General features: G+C 40.3%; 3 protein-coding genes across 3 annotated transcripts in view; 1 reads left to right on the top strand and 2 right to left on the bottom strand.

Annotated features, from left to right (window-relative positions):
* The window catches only part of LOC117148275 (E3 ubiquitin-protein ligase highwire), a 44,131-nt gene that overhangs the window by 11,774 nt on the left and 11,219 nt on the right, over positions 1–21,138 (top strand). The gene's annotated exons all lie outside the window — the stretch shown is intronic.
* On the bottom strand, positions 12–7,088 carry LOC117148277. The gene is made up of 5 exons (XM_033315590.1): positions 6,927–7,088; positions 2,215–2,601; positions 1,373–1,750; positions 1,150–1,309; positions 12–1,094 (listed from the first exon to the last, which is right to left on the bottom strand). Exons 2-5 carry the CDS (start codon positions 2,371–2,373, stop codon positions 400–402), a joined length of 1,392 nt encoding a protein of 463 aa, XP_033171481.1. The 5' UTR covers positions 2,374–2,601; positions 6,927–7,088; the 3' UTR covers positions 12–399.
* LOC117148276 lies at positions 9,071–19,734 on the bottom strand. The gene is made up of 6 exons (XM_033315589.1): positions 19,174–19,734; positions 12,890–13,151; positions 12,669–12,826; positions 12,312–12,601; positions 11,160–12,229; positions 9,071–10,187 (listed from the first exon to the last, which is right to left on the bottom strand). The coding sequence occupies exons 1-6, from the start codon at positions 19,423–19,425 to the stop codon at positions 9,715–9,717; spliced, it is 2,505 nt and encodes an 834-aa protein (XP_033171480.1). The 5' UTR covers positions 19,426–19,734; the 3' UTR covers positions 9,071–9,714.

Raw genomic sequence — 21,138 nt, 5'->3', positions numbered from 1 at the left:
AGAGCACCAGATTTTGGCTTTAAATTGATTTATTCCATATACGTATTTGGTGGGATATGGCTAACCCACCTGGATATTTCTGGGCAAGATCCCAGCCTACATGCGACTATATACATGGGCCACTTACAACTGACGAACATTGCGAGTTATGAATAATTAGATTAAGATATATTACGACTAACTGTAGGCTATGGTTTTGGTACAGCGAAAGGTCACGCATTGGTGGTTCCGTATGATCGGTGGTGATAATGATGGCAATGGTGCTCCAACCATTCCACCGCCCACCGCTCCTCTAGCTTCATTCAGCTCTGTGTCTCTTGTGCGTAGATGCTCTGCTATGGTACTGAAAAACAGTGCAAAACAGGCATCTGTGATCTATGATGTGTCTTTCCTTGGCGTCTACAAATCAGTCTTTAGCAGGCCAGCGTTCTCGATTTGGTATACGATCTGGGTTTCCTTGTAAGTGCGCGGTTCTGGCTGCACTACGTCCAGCTTGCGACGTCGTCGCTTCTGGACTACGCGCCACCACAGCAAAAGTATCAGGACGAGCAGCAGCAGTCCCAGAAGAACACTACCCGAGATAATATAGGCCAGATAGCTGCGCTCCCGGCACTCATCCGTGATCAGGGATCGCAGTGGGATATACGGCTGGATTTGGCCTTGTCCGCCAAAATCGGGCGGATGGAACATCAGCTGATCGCTGTGCAGTCGGAAGAACTCCGCTCGCGGCAATGGTGGCTCCACATTCCTGTCCAGCTGCTCGCAGCTCCAGGCATTATCATAGCGGATATCGCGTACGTTGAGCGCGAAGCTATTGTCGAATCGGAGGGGTTGTGGTGCCACATTCTCGGCGGTGCCATCGACCCGAAGATCTGCACCTGGTCGCGAACTGCGCAGACTGTTGTTGTGGAAACGCAGCTCCAGACGCTCGCTCAACTGATACGAACGATGAACGGTGAGGCTGCGAAAGGCAATCTCACTGGTGGCCCCGAACTCGTTCCCTCGTATTGTCGCCGCATCTCTGATTTGGGCTTCCAACCACTCACCATCCACGGACAGGAAATGGTTATCACTCAGGCTTAACTTGGAGACAACTGAGGCAGATCTAATTATGTTTTTGTTCATAATTTCATACTGGCAAACACTTACGCTTGAAGGAGAAGGCATGGGAGTGGACCTCCTGGAACTGATTACCTCGCAGACTCAGCTCGTTGGTCACTTCGAGCTCGTAGAAGGCGCGCGTGGGCAGATCGCCCAGGAATTGGCAGTTGGCGATGCTCATCTGCTCCACGGCGAATTTCTTAAAGGCCTATACGCACAAACAGAAGTAATAAGTAATAGAATCTAGTTACGACAACATACTTTCACTCACTTGACTCTCGATGCGCTGAATGGTGACCCCGTCCAGCTTGAGCAGTATGGCACTATCCTTGGTGGTGGTGAACCCGAAAGGCTTCATTAGCTCAATCCGCCCGCCCACGAACGAGATCTCCTCGATGTTGCCGTTGATGGCATGCGATTCGATCAGCTTGAGGTTCGTCTGCTCGAACTCCACGATCAGTGCCTTATTGCTGGCATATCGCGGCACACTGAGCGCGTGCTCCCGGAGCACCAGTTGGCCCACCTGGCGGAAGACCACCTTGCGCAGGCCCATCGTGTTCGCCAGCCGATTGGCCTCCACCAGAAGATCGCGGCAATTGCGGATCTCAATAATGTAGACATTTCCGCGCAACGATGGCAAGCCCATGGTCTGAAAATAATGAAACGGATGAGGAATATAAGTTCAGTTTCTAGATTCCTACTTCTCTTACTATAATTATGGGACGTAGTATAGTTATCCTAGGAATATGTATGTGTAATCTATAAGCATTTACAATGTATAACATCCGCTTGAAAAAGCACAACAAATCGGGTCGCATTATAACTAATCTAACAGTTAGGCCTATAGATAAAGAATAGCGATAAAATGTTGCTTAAATTATTACTCATTGGTAAGTGGGACAAAAGACTGATGTGCATTTGTCATTATTTATTTATAAAATAATATCTCAATAGAAAACCAAAAAATAAGCAATGCAAATTCAAAAAATATTCCAGAATTTAGCTGAATATGCTTGCAGAATGGTTAAAGAATGGTTATGATATCACTTAACGTTTTCATTAATTTATAAAACGCTATGTAAACATTAGGTATTTGCCAAATAACTGACTCACCTGGTCGGAGTTATTGCAGTCGCAAGTGATGGTATTGCCGTACTCCCCGCAGGTGACATTCACCAGATCCGCCCGGACAGCGAGGAGTAGGCAGGAGAGGAGCGGCAGGAGAATCCGCGTCCATGTCGTCGGATCCTTGAGATTTCTGATATTCCGCATGATTGGTCGACTGATCCGCCTGTGGCCAATTATTCACTCATATTAACTGGTGCCTTTTGCGCGCCCTCGCTCGTTTCGCCTTCTCTATTCTCCGGTCCACTCTTTGTTCATTTTCTAGTTGTGTTTACCGTCCGCTCTACTGTGCACTGCTCTCTGCCGTGAGCGTTCCGTAGAACTGCCGATTATAGACCGTTTCGCTCCAGCCTTATCTTTCAAGGTGTTTCTTATCTATAATACACGTGAAGCTCATATTATTGCCGTGTGCGTTTGCATGGTGTGTGTGTGCGTGTGTGTGTGTGTATGTGTTTGTGTTTCGCTCTGTAATCAAGCTTCATATTTCTCTCTTTATAGCAGATGATGATAAATGTTATGTTAAATGTTAAATGCCACGTCCACAAACTTCAAAATCAATTTGGATTCTCAATTCATGGATTTATGATTTCGTTGAAAAGTATGCAACATGCAGAATAAAGCGTTTCAGACTATATAAAGTCTGTCCGTATAAACGTTTCGATCTCAGGAACTATACCATAAAAGCTAGAAGGTAGAAGATTCAGCTTACAGATTCTAGAGACAAAGACCCATGTTGTCACGCCCACAAGCCGCACAAAACTGCCACGCCTACCCTTTTGAAACATTTTTCGAAATTTTTTCATAGTTTTATTAGTCTTGTAAATTTCTATAGATTTGCCAAAAAAATTTTTTGCTACGCAAACTCTAACGCCCTAAAGTTGCCAACCGCTCACGCCCACACTTTGAAACAATTAAAACATTTTTTCTCATTTTATTCTCCAATATCTATCGATATCCCAGAAAAATGATGAAAGTGTGCTTTCGCATTCACACTAGCTGGGCAGGGTACCTGATAGTTGGGGAACTCGACTATAGCATACTCTATCGGTTTTATTTAACTGTCCCGTTACAGTTTAAGATAAGATTTCAGTATATATTTGCGTGACATTCAAAAGTATCAGTATTCCTTTAGCTTTTGTAGATGATGCAAGGTTATTCTACGTTATTTGTTAAAAATTTTATCCCTATTTTGCCACGATTGATTTTTTAAACAGGATCAGTTAACGTATGTAAGTTATTTATTTATTTTTTTAATTGGATCGATATTACGAGAAGTCAGATACTTAAGAGGACGACTTACATAGGTGTTTTTGTTTATATTCTAACAATTTTAAAAGTTTCCTGATCTGCTTATGCATATAATAAGTGTTTGGCTTTAAATTGCTACACAATTTTAATACTCTTGGGAAAGTTGCGAATCAATACATAAAAGTTCCAGTGTCCAGTTGAGGGAAAAAAGTGTCGCAAGGAACGACATAATAAAATTTCACATGTTCCACAAACAAAGTGATCGATTACCGATCTTGAGGCGAATTTCGACCATATACTTTAGGTTAGTTAAGAGTGTCGATCATAATCAGCTAACGATATTGCCCAACGATCTGCAAACACACTCGTTTTTCAAGTCGCGGACGTGGACGAGGGTCTAATTGAATCACAACACCCTCTCCAATTGTGATCACTTCGTCAGTAGTTTCTCTTGCCCTCCAATCACCACCGTTTCCTCCATCCGTTAATTGAATTCTGAGGCCAAACTCTGGGCTGAAAATCTCTCTGGCCCTGGAAATGGAGACGTCGTCTGGGTCTCTGATGGTAGCCCGAACATGAGCAATTATGCTTTGTTATTTGTTTATGGCCATTTCGATTTCCATTTGTTTATAGAACTCAATTTGCGCGAGAGGAAAATCAAGTCGAGTCGAGAGTCGAGTCTCCATCTCGATCTCAAGTGGCGGCTGCTTAAATATTTGCGCACGAGTCGAGGAATTCGAGAAACCGGCACGAATGGGCATTCCAGAGGCTACAAGTTCAAAATCACATACGATTGTGCCAAGTATGCCACAGAGCTGTATTTGAAAATGTTTTGGAAAAAGCCCCTTAAAACAAAATACCAAAAGTCATTAAAAAAGCTCATCTAGCAAACACGTAATCCTTTTAAACAGTACCTTAGCCATTTGACTTGACTTTGTTCGAAATATATTGTCAAGATAATGTCCAAGTACAGTGGAATTAAGATAGGGGAGGAGAAATGTCTCATTGCAAACAAGGGAAATAAATATAGAAAGTCATAATACGTTATTGCCCACTCTTACTACGCTAAAGTATAGTACATTCTGCTTCATGGCCCGGGGCCTTAGAATTCCGGATGCATCGCAGACGCGGTGGCCAACCCTTTGGGGTTGAATCAAGTGAATCAAGTGACGTTCATTGAGTTGACTTGCGGTTAGGAAATTGAATTAAAGCGCAATTGCGTTTCCTGTCAAGTAAAAAGTCGCGCACACGCACTGTAAAATCCGTAGAATCACTGACCATAAAAAACCCCGTGGGACTACGCCCCTGAATTACGCTCAATTAGGCGGCAATTAGGATATATCCCTACGCATTTCAATTTAAAAAAGGTGTCCTTTAACAGGAAAAATAGAATAGTTATGTTCGATAAGTTATTATCACAACTTACTATTACTAAATCCACAATCTAGTGTCTAAATAATGACAGCTGGCAATGGAATTGTGCACTCTTACAATTAATATTCATACTCCTTTCAACTGGACATTAAACATTTTTAAGGATTTTTGCAATCATTGGGCCCCAGCAATGCTTTCAAAATGAATGTATGTACATGCTACGTGTTATCGTTATCGTTATTTTGGCCACAATCACATGTGCCAATGATAATTAGCACATTTCATGGACTTGCATTTATGCAATTGCATTGACTTCAATTTAATCGAGGCACAACCGAACGAATCGAAAGCTAGTCTTGCAATGTACTGCTTCACATCGTACTAGTAACTGGGTTGAGTGCCGATGAACTCCATTGATTACCCGATTCGAAACGGTTTTCTTATCGCCACCTGGTATCGGTACATTCGATAAGATAACAAAATGAGTCCGATTGCCTCACCACCACCACCCAATTGACTCAACTCTCGCAGGATGACACATGTGTATTTCGTTGCCAGAGCTTTTCAAACGTATTACTCCATGCAGTTTACACAGCCGAAAGGCATTAACGGTAAATGACTAACTGGAGTATTTATGTCTGGGGAAATCAGTCATGGTGAAAAATTGCGACTTAAAGTTTTAACTCGATATATCGCAAATTTTAAATTCGTATTTTATGCATAAAAGAAGAATGAAACTATTGTTTGAGAAAGGTTTCTGATAATTTTTTAAATTATTAATTCAACTTCAAACTTTCAGCAGACTTAGCTTAAACCAGGAGTATATTACAACCTTTTAGGGAATATTTTAACCGTTTATTTTAACCTAAAAATGTCTATTAACGAATTAACTACAAGCTTTCCAGCGATTTAGCAATTCTTATCTGTTGCAAAATTGTCACCGACTTTCTTTCAGAGCCCGAAGTTCATTGTTAAAAGCGAAGCTCGTTTAGCCAAAGGTCCAACCGCCTGAAAAAGCGAAGAAGTAGTCGTACATGTAGAATGCTGGGGGCACTTGATGGGGTTAATGTTTTTAGCCTGCTCATTGCTTTCTACTACTTGAAAAGCGGGCATTTGCTTTGCTTTTTGTTCTGCGCCACCTCTTTCCATACACTTGGCACAATTTTCGATCAGCGTTTTGTAAAAGTAAAAGTTCCTTGAGTGAAACCACCGATATCAAAATACAAGTTGCAAGTCTTAAAAGGTTCAAAGAAAACCGATTTAACTTAGATTCCGAAGGGATTAATGAATTTGTTTCTATATTCATTAGTTCTCATTTGAATTCTTAGTAAGCATATCCAATTAACACCTAAAAGTGTTCGTTTTCCAGAGACTTTACTGTGGCCTGTAGCAAATTTCGAATACCTTTTTGTAACAATGACTTTGGGGTTGGACTTTTTGTCGCTTCGAAACTGTTTTTACGACAAACGCCAACTAAAAACAGATTTTTATTTAACGTTTGCTTTTCTCCGACGTCATTTAACCTTGAAGTATCGAAATACGACGATGACGAGCAGCGGACATAATGGATATGGATATATGGCAAGGTGTCTGCCAATTTAAATACGTATATGCATATGTACGTTTATATTTTATTTAGCAAGGGGGCGTTTGTTCACAAATCTACACTGCTAATTTATATTCCCCCGGGGGAATTGCAAAATAAAAAGAGTAGAAAACAAAACGAAACAAGAATAAAACACAAGAATGGAGAGATGCTAAATTCTTGTTTGGGGCTTCGGTTTGTTTGTGTTCTGTTTGTTTTGTTTTGATGCGTGGGCTGTGTGATCACGAGAAACAAAATCAGGAGAAGAGAGCTGAAAGAGGAACAAATTCTTTCTCTCCGTTTATTTGCATTCTTTTTTGGCTTGCCCTGCAGATTTGCAAACATTTTTTCCCTCTCTTCCTATTACTTTTTTTTATTACTTTGAACTTTATGGCGGTTCCAGAAACGCACACGCACACACTCTCGGCTTTCGGCACATATGATAACTATGGCAGCACCTTAAAAAAAAAATAAGTGATGTATTTAAGCGCACCTTAGTCGCAAATTGCCCAAGTAAATAGTCGCATTTATGTATTTATATTAGCTGCTAAAACTAAAAACACGCGAGCGGTCGGTCAGGCGGTTTTTTTTATTCTACAGCCTTGTTTTTGTTGGGCGGCCAACCGGCGTAAGCGCGTGCAAATGACAAACTGAGCGCCAAAGCGGCGAACGCCAAACGCGAATGCCCAACCTCCGGCCAGAAGTCAGTGATGCTCTTTTGGCTACTAATGTGCCAGAATTTCATTGGACTTAATGGGGCAAGGCACTCAAAAGATTGTTAGCGAACGTTCGCTCCATAATAAAATTTAAACGTATTTTAATTTTAATTATCTATGCGAGTAGCGCCTACAACTATTATTAAGCTATAACTATTATAAAAGTAATTTAATTCAGCCCGTTCAACTAGTCGTATGTGTAATTTGTCACCACTGAGGCGTATACGTAATGTTTAGATGTGAGACGTTTTTATATCTACACTTTCAATTTTGTTTAGCGTTTTTCCGCCATCACTGTTCTCTCTCTGCTCTCTTGTGAGCGGATTTCAGTGGAACGAGCGCCACTTTGGCTGCGGCGATTTAGCGGCTGCTTCTCTCAAACGATCGCCAGCTCAAAACACTCAAAACTAAACCAAAAAATACCACAAAAAAGGTGAAGAACTTTTGCGTTTATTAGCTGCACTCAGAGAAATTCGCTTCAAGTTGACAGCTTAAAAAGCTGCAATATCCCACAATGGTTGCCAAAAGTACTAAAATCCAAGATTAACACTAAAATCATTTGCGTTTTAAACGAATTTTTCGCTTTCTACTTATAGCAAATGGAATCCAGAATAATTTTTGGTACTTCCCCTCGCTTTTCTGAGTGTATGTCAAGTTGAAGCTGAGCATGGATTTTAGTTTAAATCAGTTTCTGAATTTCTTGCGCTGCGCTTAATTGAACGATGCCACGCATTGCTTGACACTTGCCGCTTTTTAAAAAGCCCCCGCAAAAAGCGGTGAAAGAGGGGCCAAAGAAGAGTGCAGAAGAGAAGACGAGAAAAGGATGGGAAATGGGGAGAATGAAGAGGTGGACAGTAGATCAACACAAATCAAATCAAATTTACTCGGGGGCAACTGCAAACATGGAGCACTTAGCGGTGCGCTTTTCAAGATTCAGGCTATGTAAATATGTACATATGTATGTAAAAACCAATGTGACGAAAGGCTCCGCAGACAAAGCGGTTTGTAACGGCACTACTTAACTTTTTTCACATCACTAGTTAAATTTAAAACGGATTTCCAAGTTGTGTTACTTCCATATCTCAACCTTTCAATGGGCGAACTCAAAATAGTATGGCAAATTAAGCATTTCATATTTATGGCTGTTTTCGAGAATTATTTAGCAAGCAAGCGATTTAACTTTTTGAAATGGATGACTGTGAGGTAATTCGGTCATAAATATGCCTATTCCATTTAACAAATGTATGCTGCTTTTTGCTAACACATTTCTTTATACCTGCACTGAAATGAATAAAAGTGATTTAGGCATGCTAGCTTAAAAAATATTACTAATTTGATTTGGTTTGATAATTTTTATATTTTCTAAGATACTAATGAAATTGACATTGACAATTATGAAATATTTGGAATGTGTATTTTCAAGTGAAAAAAGAACCCACTTCCATACCAATCTGATACAATTGAACTGCTTTTCTCGCAGTGTACCGTTTATTTTGATCAGGCTGATCAAGCTGACTGACTGACTTACTGACCATATATGCACATTAATAACTCGAAAAGGCTTTTAGAACGCATTTGCATGGCAGCCGCGGCTGCAAAAGCGGCAACAACGTTTAATCGATCGCGCTTGCAAATCAAGTTAAGCAACATTTCAAAATGCAATTTCAGCACACCCGCCGCCTGGCATTTTGCTTGGGCTTTGTCTCTCTCTCTGTCTTTGGGCTTCAATTTGATATTATTTTCAGTTTTTGTTTATAGTAGCCGTTTGTTCAAAACAGCTGAACAGCTGTGTAAGCCAATAGCGATTAATATTTATGTACATATGCATGTATTTATGTATTGGCGAGTGCTTTGTTCTAGCAACTGAGAAGTCAAATGGCCATTTGATAAGCCACAACCCTTTCGAAAAAAATTGTATAAATGAGTTCTAAGGTTTGTTTATTGCTTTGCTTGGGCTTTTGTCACTTCAGACTGTTCCTGAGAACTTGAAATTACAAACAATAATGTATTCAAATCGGAATTCACAGATCGAATGAAAAGCTTGATGATATAACAGAAGTATAATACATTACAATACATTCCTGGTACAGCTACTTAAAATATGATCTGTTTATTGACACATATCAATTATGTATGTATCATGTTCTGTTTTAGAATACAAAATATAATCGATAACTCAGCGTTTTGCGGCGCAGAGTTATATGAAAACTCTATCGATAAAGATATGACGTACCTTGAAATTAAAGCCCCGGAATAAATTATATCTGCACTTGGTCGGTCGGGCTATTTATTTAAATGTAATTCACTTAATCTAGCTTATGGTTTATATCTCCTTATTCGCTTCTTCCTAGCTAATTAGGTATATCAACATATGCGTAGGTCTCCTCAGTTCATCGCATATCCAGAGAATATCACATTGTGTTTTCGGTATTTTTTTGTTTCTCTCTAATCATTCACTCATCCTATACTTTTTTTTTTTGTGGGTGGCAGGTGTGACAGTTGTGGCAGATTCATAGGTATATATATATATGTGGTATTATATATATTTCGGTGCTCTGCATACTTTTAGGCATCCGCGTAGTCGATCACATCGGCAATTTGGACGGTCACATCACTGCCGCCGGAGTGATCCGAGCCGGAGTCCATGTGCTCCATGGCCGCCAAGCTGGCGGCGCCATCGAGGCACTCGAAGCTGCGCCTCCGCTGACCCCTGACCTGTGACCTCTGAGTGTAGGGCGGCGGCAGAACTTGCAGGATTTGTCTTTGGTTGCGCGTTGAGGTCAGCTGGTTGGGATGGAACTGTGGGGAGTTCTGCAGAGCCTGCCGCAAATCCTTGACAGCTATGGTCGCTGTGGCGCTGGCCGACCCCCCCAGTGACCCCGAGGGCGGGCGGCTAGTGGGCGTGGCACTTGGGGTGGACCTCCAAACGGGGGTGGCATAACAGTCCATCGTCGACGGCTGCTGCTGCTGTATCTGTGGGCGTGCCAGGATGCGCATCGGCGTGGCATATTGATATGCCGGTGGCATGTCGTTCGTATCTGTAAGGAATAATGGTATTGGCTATAAATATGAGCTGAGTAAACGAATTACACCAGTTAATTACACCAACATTGAGGGATAGTATATAGAACATAGAACATAGTACATAGAATAGCAATCTACACATACATACAGCGTACATGTACCGAAGATACTTATAGAAAATAGAGAATTTGGAAACCGTCACCATGTTTTTGGGTTGCATTTGGAAATATTTAACTACGATTTGTTTTTACTACCTTTGTGGGTTAATACGTTCCGCATTTGTGAACTGCCATTCTGCCATTATGTGTTTGTGACTCGACTCCTTGTGTTTTCTTAAATAATAATTTTGTGTGGCTGTACAATTATATTTTGCTGCTAAAGTTACGTACACGTGCGAGAGTAAAGTGAGGAGATACTTCAAAAAAAAAAGATTTGATATATATATGGATATTGTGCTATGCGTGTTATTGTTAAGGTTAAGTTTATATGTTCGTATATATATTATTATTATATTATATTTTTAGGTTTTCATGTACCAAGTTTTTGGTATTATTCCTATTATTCTTAGGGGCTCCTTTTTTATTATATACAGATCATGTTTTTTTCTATAGGTTTTTCGTTGTTTTCGATATTCGTGAGGGCTTAGGTCAGTCTTTGCAAAGGTTATTTTAATGTCATTAGCAGTCATCAATTCCGAGTCCATTTTGGCGATGTGGCTTTACAGCATAAATATTGATAAACCAATATCCGCTACATATATACGTTTTTAAACATTTAGGTTATATGTAAGTACAATAATGGATTGTTATATAATATAATATTCGTGTAACAGTTAGCCCAGCCAAGTAGAGGGAAAAGACTAGACTAGACTACTGCAATCGGCAGTAGGGGTCCGTTCGGACTTGGATCCATGGATTGCACGGAACTATAGCTGATGTTGGTGCCATTGCAGTCGTAGTTGAGGTTGTAGTCATTGTCGTACTTACTGATGTCATTATCCGGCACCGAATACGTATGCTCGACTTGTTGCGGCGGCAACGAGTAATCGCAGATGAGCGGTCGCTGCTGATCGGGCACTTGGTAGATGTGCTCATCTTCGAGTCCGCCCTGACTGGTACTGGGACTGGGCGCGCTGGGCGGCGGTGGTGGTGCTGTTGCATTGGCACTGGCACTGTCAGTAAAGACGGTGCTGGCATAAGCATCACTGTCACTGGCCTCCATGTGACTCTGTGATATGTGCCTAAGCAGCAGGCTTTCGATCGCCTGCGATTTTTGCGGCATGTTGTCCAGTATAAGGAAGACCCGATCGTTGCACTCCTTCTTGCTCAGACGACCGTTGATCAGCTTCAGTATGCCCTTGCGCGTGGCACTGCCCCCGCTTAGTTCCTGTGCGCGCTGGCGCAGTTGGTCGCGAATGTCCTCCTCGATTAGGCATTTGTCAGTGGACTGGCAACCGCCAGCGGCGCCGCTTCCACTGCCCCAGTTCTTGGCCAACAAACAGACAATGGTAACAAGCAAGAGTGTTAAAATTACAATCGCAAGGGCTATCATTCCGATGGTCAATTTGCCGGAGTCGCTGGTCTGATCACTGGCCGCCTTGGTTACCCACTGACCACCCATACAGTAACGGGTCACATTGCTGGCACATGCCTCGTTGACATACCGGCGGACATCCGTATTGGTGGCATTGAAGCAGTTGCCATCACGCTCTGCCAGCTGGCACATGATTTCCGATTCCAGATCGTGATCGGTTAGCTCCGATAGCCAGGACTTGTTGCACGAACACTCGGTGCCCACGCGCACCTGGTGGACGCGACATGTGAAATTGAGGCTACCCGACTGCGGATTCTGCAGTATATTGTTGCGAAAACTGCAATTCGAGGAGCCAATGTTCAGCTCACAGCGTCCGTAGTTCTGGAAGCGATTATTCGCAATCTCCACTTGATCGGCCTGGCTGACACTCAACCAATTGGGCTCCACGTGGCTCATTGAATTGTTGCGTATGAACAGACTAACGGCCACTATTTGAATGGCATTCGAACGTATTTTTGTGATTCTGGATGGGCAAGAAGGAGGGGGGGATATGAATTAGTATGGAAGAGGCCAATCGCCATAGACATATATAGATGTAGACTCACGTATTGCCAAACATAATCATGGTGGTTATACCGCTCTGACTGATCGCCTGACCCTCAATCGTACCGATCACCGTGTCCACGATGGCCACCTTATCGCTATGCAATTTGTTGGTTAGCGCCTGCGACTCGATCACCTCGATATTGCAGCCCTCGATGATCAGCTCCTTGATGCTGGTGACATCGAAGGCGTTGCTCATGATCATGTCGATGTGGCAGCGCAATAGGCTCACCTTGCCCATGGACACGCCGAAGATACCCAGCTGATTTATGTTTGAATCCTCGATGCGGAGCTGTGGAATCGATTGATTTATGTAAAATTATCGAATTTTAATGCCCATGTATCCCAAGTGCACTCACATTTATCCCATACTTGGCAACGCCAGGATTGAAAGCGTTCTTCATCAGATTCAGCTCCTTGATCCGCTTGAGGGAACAGTCCAGATTGGTCATCTGGAGGGCATTGGAGAATACGGACAGCTGAGCAACATCCTCCACCAGCAGCTTGTAGTCCGCACCTAAATTAATCATTTGTATGATCTTTATGATCTCTGATCCAGTTGCCACAACCTTTGACTTACCGGTCAGGAATTTCTCACGCAGGAAAACTCGCAATACATTTCTTATTTCGATGTTGGGAAAGCCGCCTTTGTTGTGGCTAAATGCATTGCTGGTTATTTCCACCTGGTCATCTTTCCCCACTCCGATCACACCAAAGTAGTTCACCTGGTTGTCCTGGAAGAAGTTCTCGTACATCACGAACTGGGTGCCAGCAGTCAGTCGCACCTCAATATATTTTATGTTCAGCGGCACCAATAGCTTATCGTTAAATTCGTTCGAGAGCTGATGGAAATATAGTTAAAGAAAGATATAAATTTTAGTGACTATCAACAATTTGAAATTCCTGTGTTGATTAGCGTTTGTAATTGAACCCAAACCGATAATGTCCTATTCCAACCTCGACTTCTATTTATTTGGGCATTTAAGAAGCTAGCTTCTTTAAATATGACACATTACTCAGAAATGTTTTCGGTGCACTTTCAGTTTGCCAGGAACTTTCCGCAGCTATCGCAATTCTTTTCATTATATGTAGGGTTTTTTTTTTTTTTTTTTGATGGTCTGGAGCTGCTGTTGCCGGGGGTCTGTGCCGCTTGACTTACATTTCTTGCGGTCTGTATCCCTCTCACTGTAGTGTTATTTTTAAACGCATAGTCTGCGACAGCAACAATGGGAGATGCGGCAACAGCCACTGCAACTGCAAAATCAGCAACTGCAGCAGCAGCAACAGCAGCAGCAGACACAGAAGTAACAACGAAGCAACGTCAGACGACAACAACGGCAACTTGACCGCAACGTTCATTGCTCCATTGAGGAACTCGAACTCACATTCGAACCATCACCCGAGGGTGCAATTTTCTCATTAAATTAAGTGAAAATAGTTGCAAGCCAAAGTGCTGGCGATGGCTGACGAAATGTCCAGCCATCGCCATATGGTCGCTAATGATGCTGGATGACGATGGTCGTGTTGCTGATCACGCTGTGTAGCGCCCAAGATCTTGTTCATTGCGTTAATGAATCTGGATTACCTCGGCCCTTAAGAGTGAATGGAAAGTGGCGAAGAGCTGAGGATTTCAGAAGAAATCCCAGGGTTTGCGAGATTGTGCTTTCAGATTAGTTTAGATCACTCTGAAGTGATGTGATTGAATAATATTATGAAAATGCAACGGGAAAAGAAAAGTTTAAATACGTACTTTAAAAAAAAAAACGGAAATAAATATATATATAATATGGGTATTTAGTTGTACGATCTTAGTTTATATTTAAGTTGCGATGATTAATTTGCAATAGCATGAATATTATTTACAATATGGTTGCTAATCGCTTTCAGGATTAGTTGCAGTGACCTTGAAGTGGGCTTGATTTGGTTTTTTTTTTGTTTTTATGCCATTTTGAACCACTCGACTCGGCTCCATTCCTACATTCGTATCTATATGTATATATCTGGCAATTGTATTTCACTGACTCACGACTTACACTCCACTCACACTTTACTTTACTCACTTTAATGGGCAATTTTTTGTTATAATATCATTAGGTGATATGATATACTGGTGAAATACTTGTTATGTATGTATATATCTGACTAATAGTGAATACTTTGCACTACTTTCTACTAAAGGAACTATCTGAGTTCTATAATCTATAATGAGCTAACTTCGGTTTTCAGATTTTCCTTCAAAATCATAGCATTAATCACATTCGTCGCCTTCGTTGGTTGGAAAAAAAAAACTGTCAGTTTGGGCGCAATTTCTTTCAATTGCTCCAGTTTCTCGTTTTTTTTTCTCCTCCTAAAGAGGAAGTCTCAATTACGTGTGAGTTTTAATTTGCTTGTTTGTCTGACAGACAGTTTTTCCAACCGCTTCCTTTCCCCATTTTTCCAATCTCTCTCCCACTCTCTTTCTGTTTGTTTTTCCTCTCATTTCCCATTCGCCGCCCATTTTCTTCGACGCGGAATAACAAACAAAATTGTGGCCAAAATATCTGAAAAAGTTTATGAAGTTCTCTGAAGTATCTCGTCACCGTTTTAAACATACATACATAATACATCCATAGCTTTTACATAAAGCAAAAAAATTCCTAGAGATTGGTCATACATTCGATGCATTCATACATTCTATGTTTGATGAATAGCAATATATTTTAGAAATTAAAGTAAAACCCCAAAGATCTTTGCTTCAATTTCACCATTTTCCTGCAGATAGGAAGTATACTTCATAAATATTTTTCTCCCCGTGTAGATATATTGATATCCAGGCTCTATATATAGAACCTCTCACTCTTTAACTGATCCAAAGCGATATATCTAAGGGCGCTTTTCTCCAAAAGATTTCGCCTCACAATTTTCACATTTTCCGGTCATTTTGTTTCTTTTTTTGTCGGCGACAACTTTAAGCGATATATTTTTGGAACGGAATCCATATAGCAAGGAGTATGGGTATGGAGTTTTGGAAGAGATACGATGATCAGTGGGCGGAGCGGCGGAAGGCGTGGCAGACAAGCGGAAATAGCTGCCGTCGCCTGGTTGGAAGTGCCAAAACCAACAACAGAACATAAATAACCAAACAAAGCCAATTAAAAATAAATTATGATCCACCTCTCGCTCGCTTTCAGTATCTGTATCTATATCTCTTCATTTCTTTATATACATATATTGTGCGGCCAAGAAAACTGAAAGCCGAAAACCGAAATTCAAATGGCATGCTGGTCACATGGCTGGAAAATGGAAGGAAAAGGACTTTCCCAATGCATTTCCCAGGGCACATATGCCCTGCAGCGAGTGCATCTGGTGTGTGATATCTGTGTGTATATGCGAGATAATGCAATTATGACACGTTCGTTTGGAAAACTACGACTACGTGACTTGCTGGCAGAGAATTCTTTTCTTTTCCGATTAATCATAATGCTCGGATAAGGGACTAGCACCATTTTCGACTAAGGCTCCCGGGAAATAGTTAGATAAAACGAAACAGTAGTTATGGCGATACTTACAGTAAAAGTGACAAATGTTTTCTATCCTCAATTATCGCATTTGTGCACCAATAAAATAAAACAACACACTAGTTTTTTTTTTAATGAGCTAGTGTGTTTTGGTCATCTGAAGTCTGCACTCCCTAATGGAAATGTACTGCGAAAATGTTTATTCGGTCGATCGACACTGGAATATTCTTCTGTTTACCAATTGCATCGAATAATGTCGATTATATAAACAACATTTATGTAATCTTTGCATCTTTGCTGGCGCATCGAATTAACTTTGTTTATCGAATGTCTAGGATTCTTAAAACAGAAAGTATAATCTGCAAGTCTCCGAATGATAAGATAAGATTTAACATTTGGTTTGCTGTCCCAAATGACTTGGGATAGGGATTTTATAGATCGAGCGCATATGTTTTGTGAATGATTCAGTGAAAACTCGTTTTCAGTGTCTGTGGGTTGTGTGAACATTCGAAAAGTTGTTCACCGTTTAACGAAAATATTTGCAAAGTGTGCACAGTTCTGCTCACTAGCACTCACTATCTTTGTATCTGTATCTTTAGTTGGCGCACATTCGGATACCTCCTACAGCGCTATCTTCTCATTGCATTCACACTCCTCTTTTCTCGATTTTCCTCGTCGTCTCACTTTGTTGCTGGTTTATTGTTGTTTTTGTGGAACGAGCATTCAATTTGTGGCAATTGATGGATTTTTAGCAGCTCACAGCCATAACATTTCGTCCCAAGTAGTTTAAGTAGCCATTCGAAATGGGAATTTAAGTAGGCGCATTCCACTAAAGCAGAAACACTCGAAACCAAAATAAGCCCCCACCTTAAAATTCCGTTTTTCTCGCACAGCGAGAAAATGTTGGAAAATATTGCAGTTTTCGTATTTACTTGAAAAATAAAGCAGCAAATTGTGGCCCCGTGGATGTACATTTTTCTCACAGTGCAGCTGCGGTGTTTTTTTTAGGATCCATAGATTGAAACACTTTTGCTTCGCGCAGTTGGCCCTGTTTTTTTCCAGTGTTCTCTGGCTTATTACTGTCAAGTCAACAATGAAATGCTTTTCCACTACATTTTCGGTTTTCATTTCGCTTTCGGTTTCTGTCTGGTTCACTTTGCGCACAGATAACTGAAACCGAACTGCAGCAAAAAGAATAAATAAGATTCTGTATCTATAAGATGACGACACATGCCGCGCACATACTCAAAAGCAATCGCTCACAAAGAAGCGATAAGTGGCGGAGCGAGGGGGTGGGTTAAGTGTCACCCACATCCGCTGGAAAAAGCATCTAAGTTCATTCAATTGCTGAGGAAGTGCAGAATCCAATGGGCGCGATAGAAGGCGCATATCTGCATCTATTATGAAACTAAAAGATATATTTTTGGATTGGAGCGCACCAAACACGCTTAGGTCATATGTCTTTTCTATATATACATATGCATATGTGTATATATGTATGTGCAGAGCGGAAAAGTGGAGCATTTGGATTATTGATTACTGATTTAGTTCTTGGAACGGCACTCTGATTTGTTTTCTAAACATATTGGCTTAATAAATAACAAAATCAATTTGGAATTGTATGTATTCCCTGCTCCGTTGAATCTACATATATATGTGCGCACGTAGGCCGAATAATTAAAATGACCTTCATATTTCTGTTAATCGAAATAAATTATAGTTGCTTTCAATTAAAAATTGCAAGCATAACACTAAGTGCCTGCGACGGCTAAGCTACGTATGTAAATTAATTAAAGCATTATTATCTGGAGCTTATCGCGGTGTGCAAACTCAATTATAAATAGCAATCACTTGCATTTTCAATATTCCTGTTATTGTTGGGAACTGTAGTTCATATTGGAAGATCGGTGAACTTACAACGTCATTAAATAAATAGCTAAGTATTATGTTCCCAGTTCTAAGTTCATAATAATATAACTTTTAAGTAAGTATAGCATTGTGTGGAACATAAAATTTAAAAATTTAGATATATCTAGTGTTTATAAGAACCAGATTCTGGGTAACTGGTCATAAATTCAGTCTGCGATCACTTGCACTTGCTCTTTTTGTTTTTGTTTTGTCCGGAGAGCAGCAACAAATGAACACACCTGACTCATTAGCATAACCTGTTGAACGGGTTGGTGGGGCGAGCAAGGCGGTTGGGGTGGGGCGTTCCCCATTGTGGAAGGGGGCGGCAAGCGGAAGAGGGCGGGGCAACGGCGCCGTCTTTCATTTCAGTTTATTCTTTCATTCATTTTATTTTGCACGCAACTCTGACTTTTGTTTACATTTCAAAAAGTGCTGGAAGAGCGCATTTTCTCAAGTCCGGAAAACTATAATTTTCGCCAAAAAAAAAAAAAAACTGCCACGGTCAAATACCTTACATTTTACACATTAAGCGAAAAAAATGTTTGTTTTTTTCAAGGCGATAATATCTTTGAAGTACATGGAGAAAATATACAGTGAATATCTTGTATACACACTCTGTGGTGTGATTTGGAATCTTTACATCATTTTTTGATTCTATTTCTGCTGCTATTTCCAGTTTGATCTAAAATATATTATACAATGCAATTTGTATCATTCCAAAAGTCCACTGGTCTTATTCAAACGAAAAAAAAGTAAGAAAATACGTATTATTGCAATAATCGTTAAAATATTGGAATGATTTTACATTGTACTGTTATTGTTGTAGAAAGGCAACTTGTATTTAAAAAAAAAACGATGTTGGCAATATCAAGTGGTCAAAATGCGATTGGAAACGTTATTTTTACCAAATACGACTTATAAGTCAGACAGTATAATGAATTCCATTTAAAAATGTCACACCAAAACAGTCAAAAGCATTCAAACTTTTCGCTAATTGGAAAACCAAGTTAACGAATTTCGAGGTGCCCAAAGTAGGAGGTCCACTTTCCTATATACCTAATGTACATATGTATATATACATATATGAACACAGTGCAGCTTTAATGCAGTTTCCATTGCAGCAAGTTCTACTTGGTGAGCTTTTTCTTAACTTGGCTGAAAGATAAGCCTTGGTTGTTCTAGACTCTTCCATTTGATGTGAATGGTCAACAATTTAATAGAATTATAGACCGTTTTGGATTGTATCCACAAGCAATAAGCAAAATACCTTAACCCATTTCTCAATTAAAAAACTCACTGTCAAGAGTGTTAATGAGACGCATCAGTAGAGATGAGTAATCGTATCGATGACCAATTAAGTAATATTTTAAACCGTTTTGTACGGCTGCGGTTCGATGAGTTAAACATATGTACATATGTGTGTGCGTAGGTGAGATGATATGCCGACACCGAAACTTACCGTTTTGTTCAGCTTGTAATCGCAGATCGCCTTGAGATGAATGCAGAAACAGTGCCGGCACAGGTCCACCCTGTTCTCCCTGTTCTCCCGATTCTCCCGGTGGGCGGGTTCCAGGAGCGCAGCCCCACCAATTTGGGAATGACCACCCCACGTGGGCAGGCGATCGAAGCGCTCCGGATAGGTTAGTGCATCATGGCCAGAAAACGAAATGATTATGCCGATTAGGACCAGAGCAATCCATCGCGAATTCATTCTGGTTTTCTTCACTACTTTGCAACACTCTTCTCTTTGCTTATTTCGTTTTTGTTTATTTGTGCTTTAACAAATTCGTTTTCGTTTTGCCAATAGATATTTTGAAAACCGCTTAGGTCACATCCACACAATCTTTTTCCCTTCTCACGATCGCCGATCTTCAGGGGCCGCACTAAAACGCATATTAATGTGGCTCTTCGTCATCCGCAGAAATGTTTTAGAAAAAAACTTAAGAAAAAAAGGCACAACAAAAAAATATATGTATATTCAACACAATGAACGTCGCGAGACTTGTTCACCCGATGGCAGTTCGTTTGACTATAAAGCTACGTCTCAGCCGTCGATCGGTGAGCGCGGTGCCCGTGTTCCGATTCCACGGTTCCCTTACATTACGCTCTCAGTGTAGAGACAATACACTGCGAACTCACGTATTAAATTGATTAGACTTGTAAATGAAAAATATTTAAGAATATCTACTGTTGAATATTTAAACTTTGTAAATATTTTATGTGGATTGTTTTTATTTAATATTTAACGATATTTATCCTAACGAGCTTTTTTAAATTACCAACAAAAATTAAATCGCATGGAGCTTAATTTATTATTGTAACAATATCTTGGGAGAATCATATGATCAAAAAATATTTGAAATTTCTCAGAAAATTTACTCATTTAATGAAACCTTATCATTGTTTATTTAATGTTGGGGAACTGTGGAAGTGAAATAGTTTTGCCCAGTGTATCTCTGCCTACTTACTCTCTCGCTCTCTCTCTCTCTCTCTCATACACTCACATTCAGCAGACATTCAGACAGCTGATTTGACTTCTTCGTTCGGCTTTTCATGTATATACTTGTATAAATTAAATCCAATAAACCACTTTTTATGTTATCCCATGTTGGGTCTCTCTTCATACTATTTTACAATTTTTACATAGCACTGCCATTTCAGTGAAACATTTGTTGAATTGTTTGAAATTAAATACCTAATGCAATTATAAAACAATTTGACCATTAAATTAAAACTTTAAATCATAGGAATTTTGTATCTTAAACTCGCAGGTCCCAAGCACTGCTATTTTTATGAACACAGCTGTACGTTTAAAAAGTAAATAAAATAATAAATAAAAAGCTGACTCGCCGGTGAAGTAGTAGATAAAGAAAAATAATAACCAGAACACTTTTTCCATTCGAAGTCGCCATTCATTGCGGTCTTTTTTGATCCGATGCATATTCCTATAGCCTTCTGGGGCAGAAGATAATCAATTCAATTTTGCTACATATTTGACAGATGACTCTTAAAATCAGATATATGTACATATATTTCCGAAAATATTTTAGATTATTAAAAAGCCTTGCCTTCTCTTAAGATAATATTTTATATATAATTAGTAAAATCCAATGGGCCTGAGTTTCCAAACTAACAGAAAACCGAACGAACCTCACTACGAAAGCATTTCGTTGGGGTAAAAATTGGTTAGTAAATTTAATTGAAGCCATTAGAGAGCAATGGATATTGACCCTTCTCTCAATTTGGTGCAAATCAATTTGATACCAAAACGTAATGCGGAAGTTGCTGTGAGCAAGAGTAGGAGAGAGTGACAGAGAGAGCGAGTGAAAGAGTGAGATGATCAGTCCGGGTGGACGCAGATACGGGTTCCCCGTCCAATCCGAACCTACTCCATTATCGTTGTATCGGTGATTTTTGTCTGAGT

The sequence above is a fragment of the Drosophila mauritiana genome, chromosome X (assembly GCF_004382145.1).
Source record: "Drosophila mauritiana strain mau12 chromosome X, ASM438214v1, whole genome shotgun sequence".
In the NCBI taxonomy this organism is placed as follows: domain Eukaryota; kingdom Metazoa; phylum Arthropoda; class Insecta; order Diptera; family Drosophilidae; genus Drosophila; species Drosophila mauritiana.
This window is presented reverse-complemented; position numbering and strand designations above follow the sequence as displayed.

What these genes read in the sequence shown, in the direction of transcription:
- LOC117148277 (XM_033315590.1), bottom strand. Translation starts at nt 2,373, where the DNA reads ATGCGGAATATCAGAAATCTCAAGGATCCGACGACATGGACGCGGATT. An exon ending in TTCAGCGCATCGAGAGTCAA is followed by an intron (nt 1,310 to 1,372) that starts GTGAGTGAAAGT and finishes TTGTGCGTATAG; the next exon opens with GCCTTTAAGAAATTCGCCGT. An exon ending in CCATGCCTTCTCCTTCAAGC is followed by an intron (nt 1,095 to 1,149) that starts GTAAGTGTTTGC and finishes GATCTGCCTCAG; the next exon opens with TTGTCTCCAAGTTAAGCCTG.
- LOC117148276 (XM_033315589.1), bottom strand. Translation starts at nt 19,425, where the DNA reads ATGAATTCGCGATGGATTGCTCTGGTCCTAATCGGCATAATCATTTCG. An exon ending in ATGATTATGTTTGGCAATAC is followed by an intron (nt 12,230 to 12,311) that starts GTGAGTCTACAT and finishes TTGCCCATCCAG; the next exon opens with AATCACAAAAATACGTTCGA. An exon ending in GGTGCCGGATAATGACATCA is followed by an intron (nt 10,188 to 11,159) that starts GTAAGTACGACA and finishes TATTCCTTACAG; the next exon opens with ATACGAACGACATGCCACCG.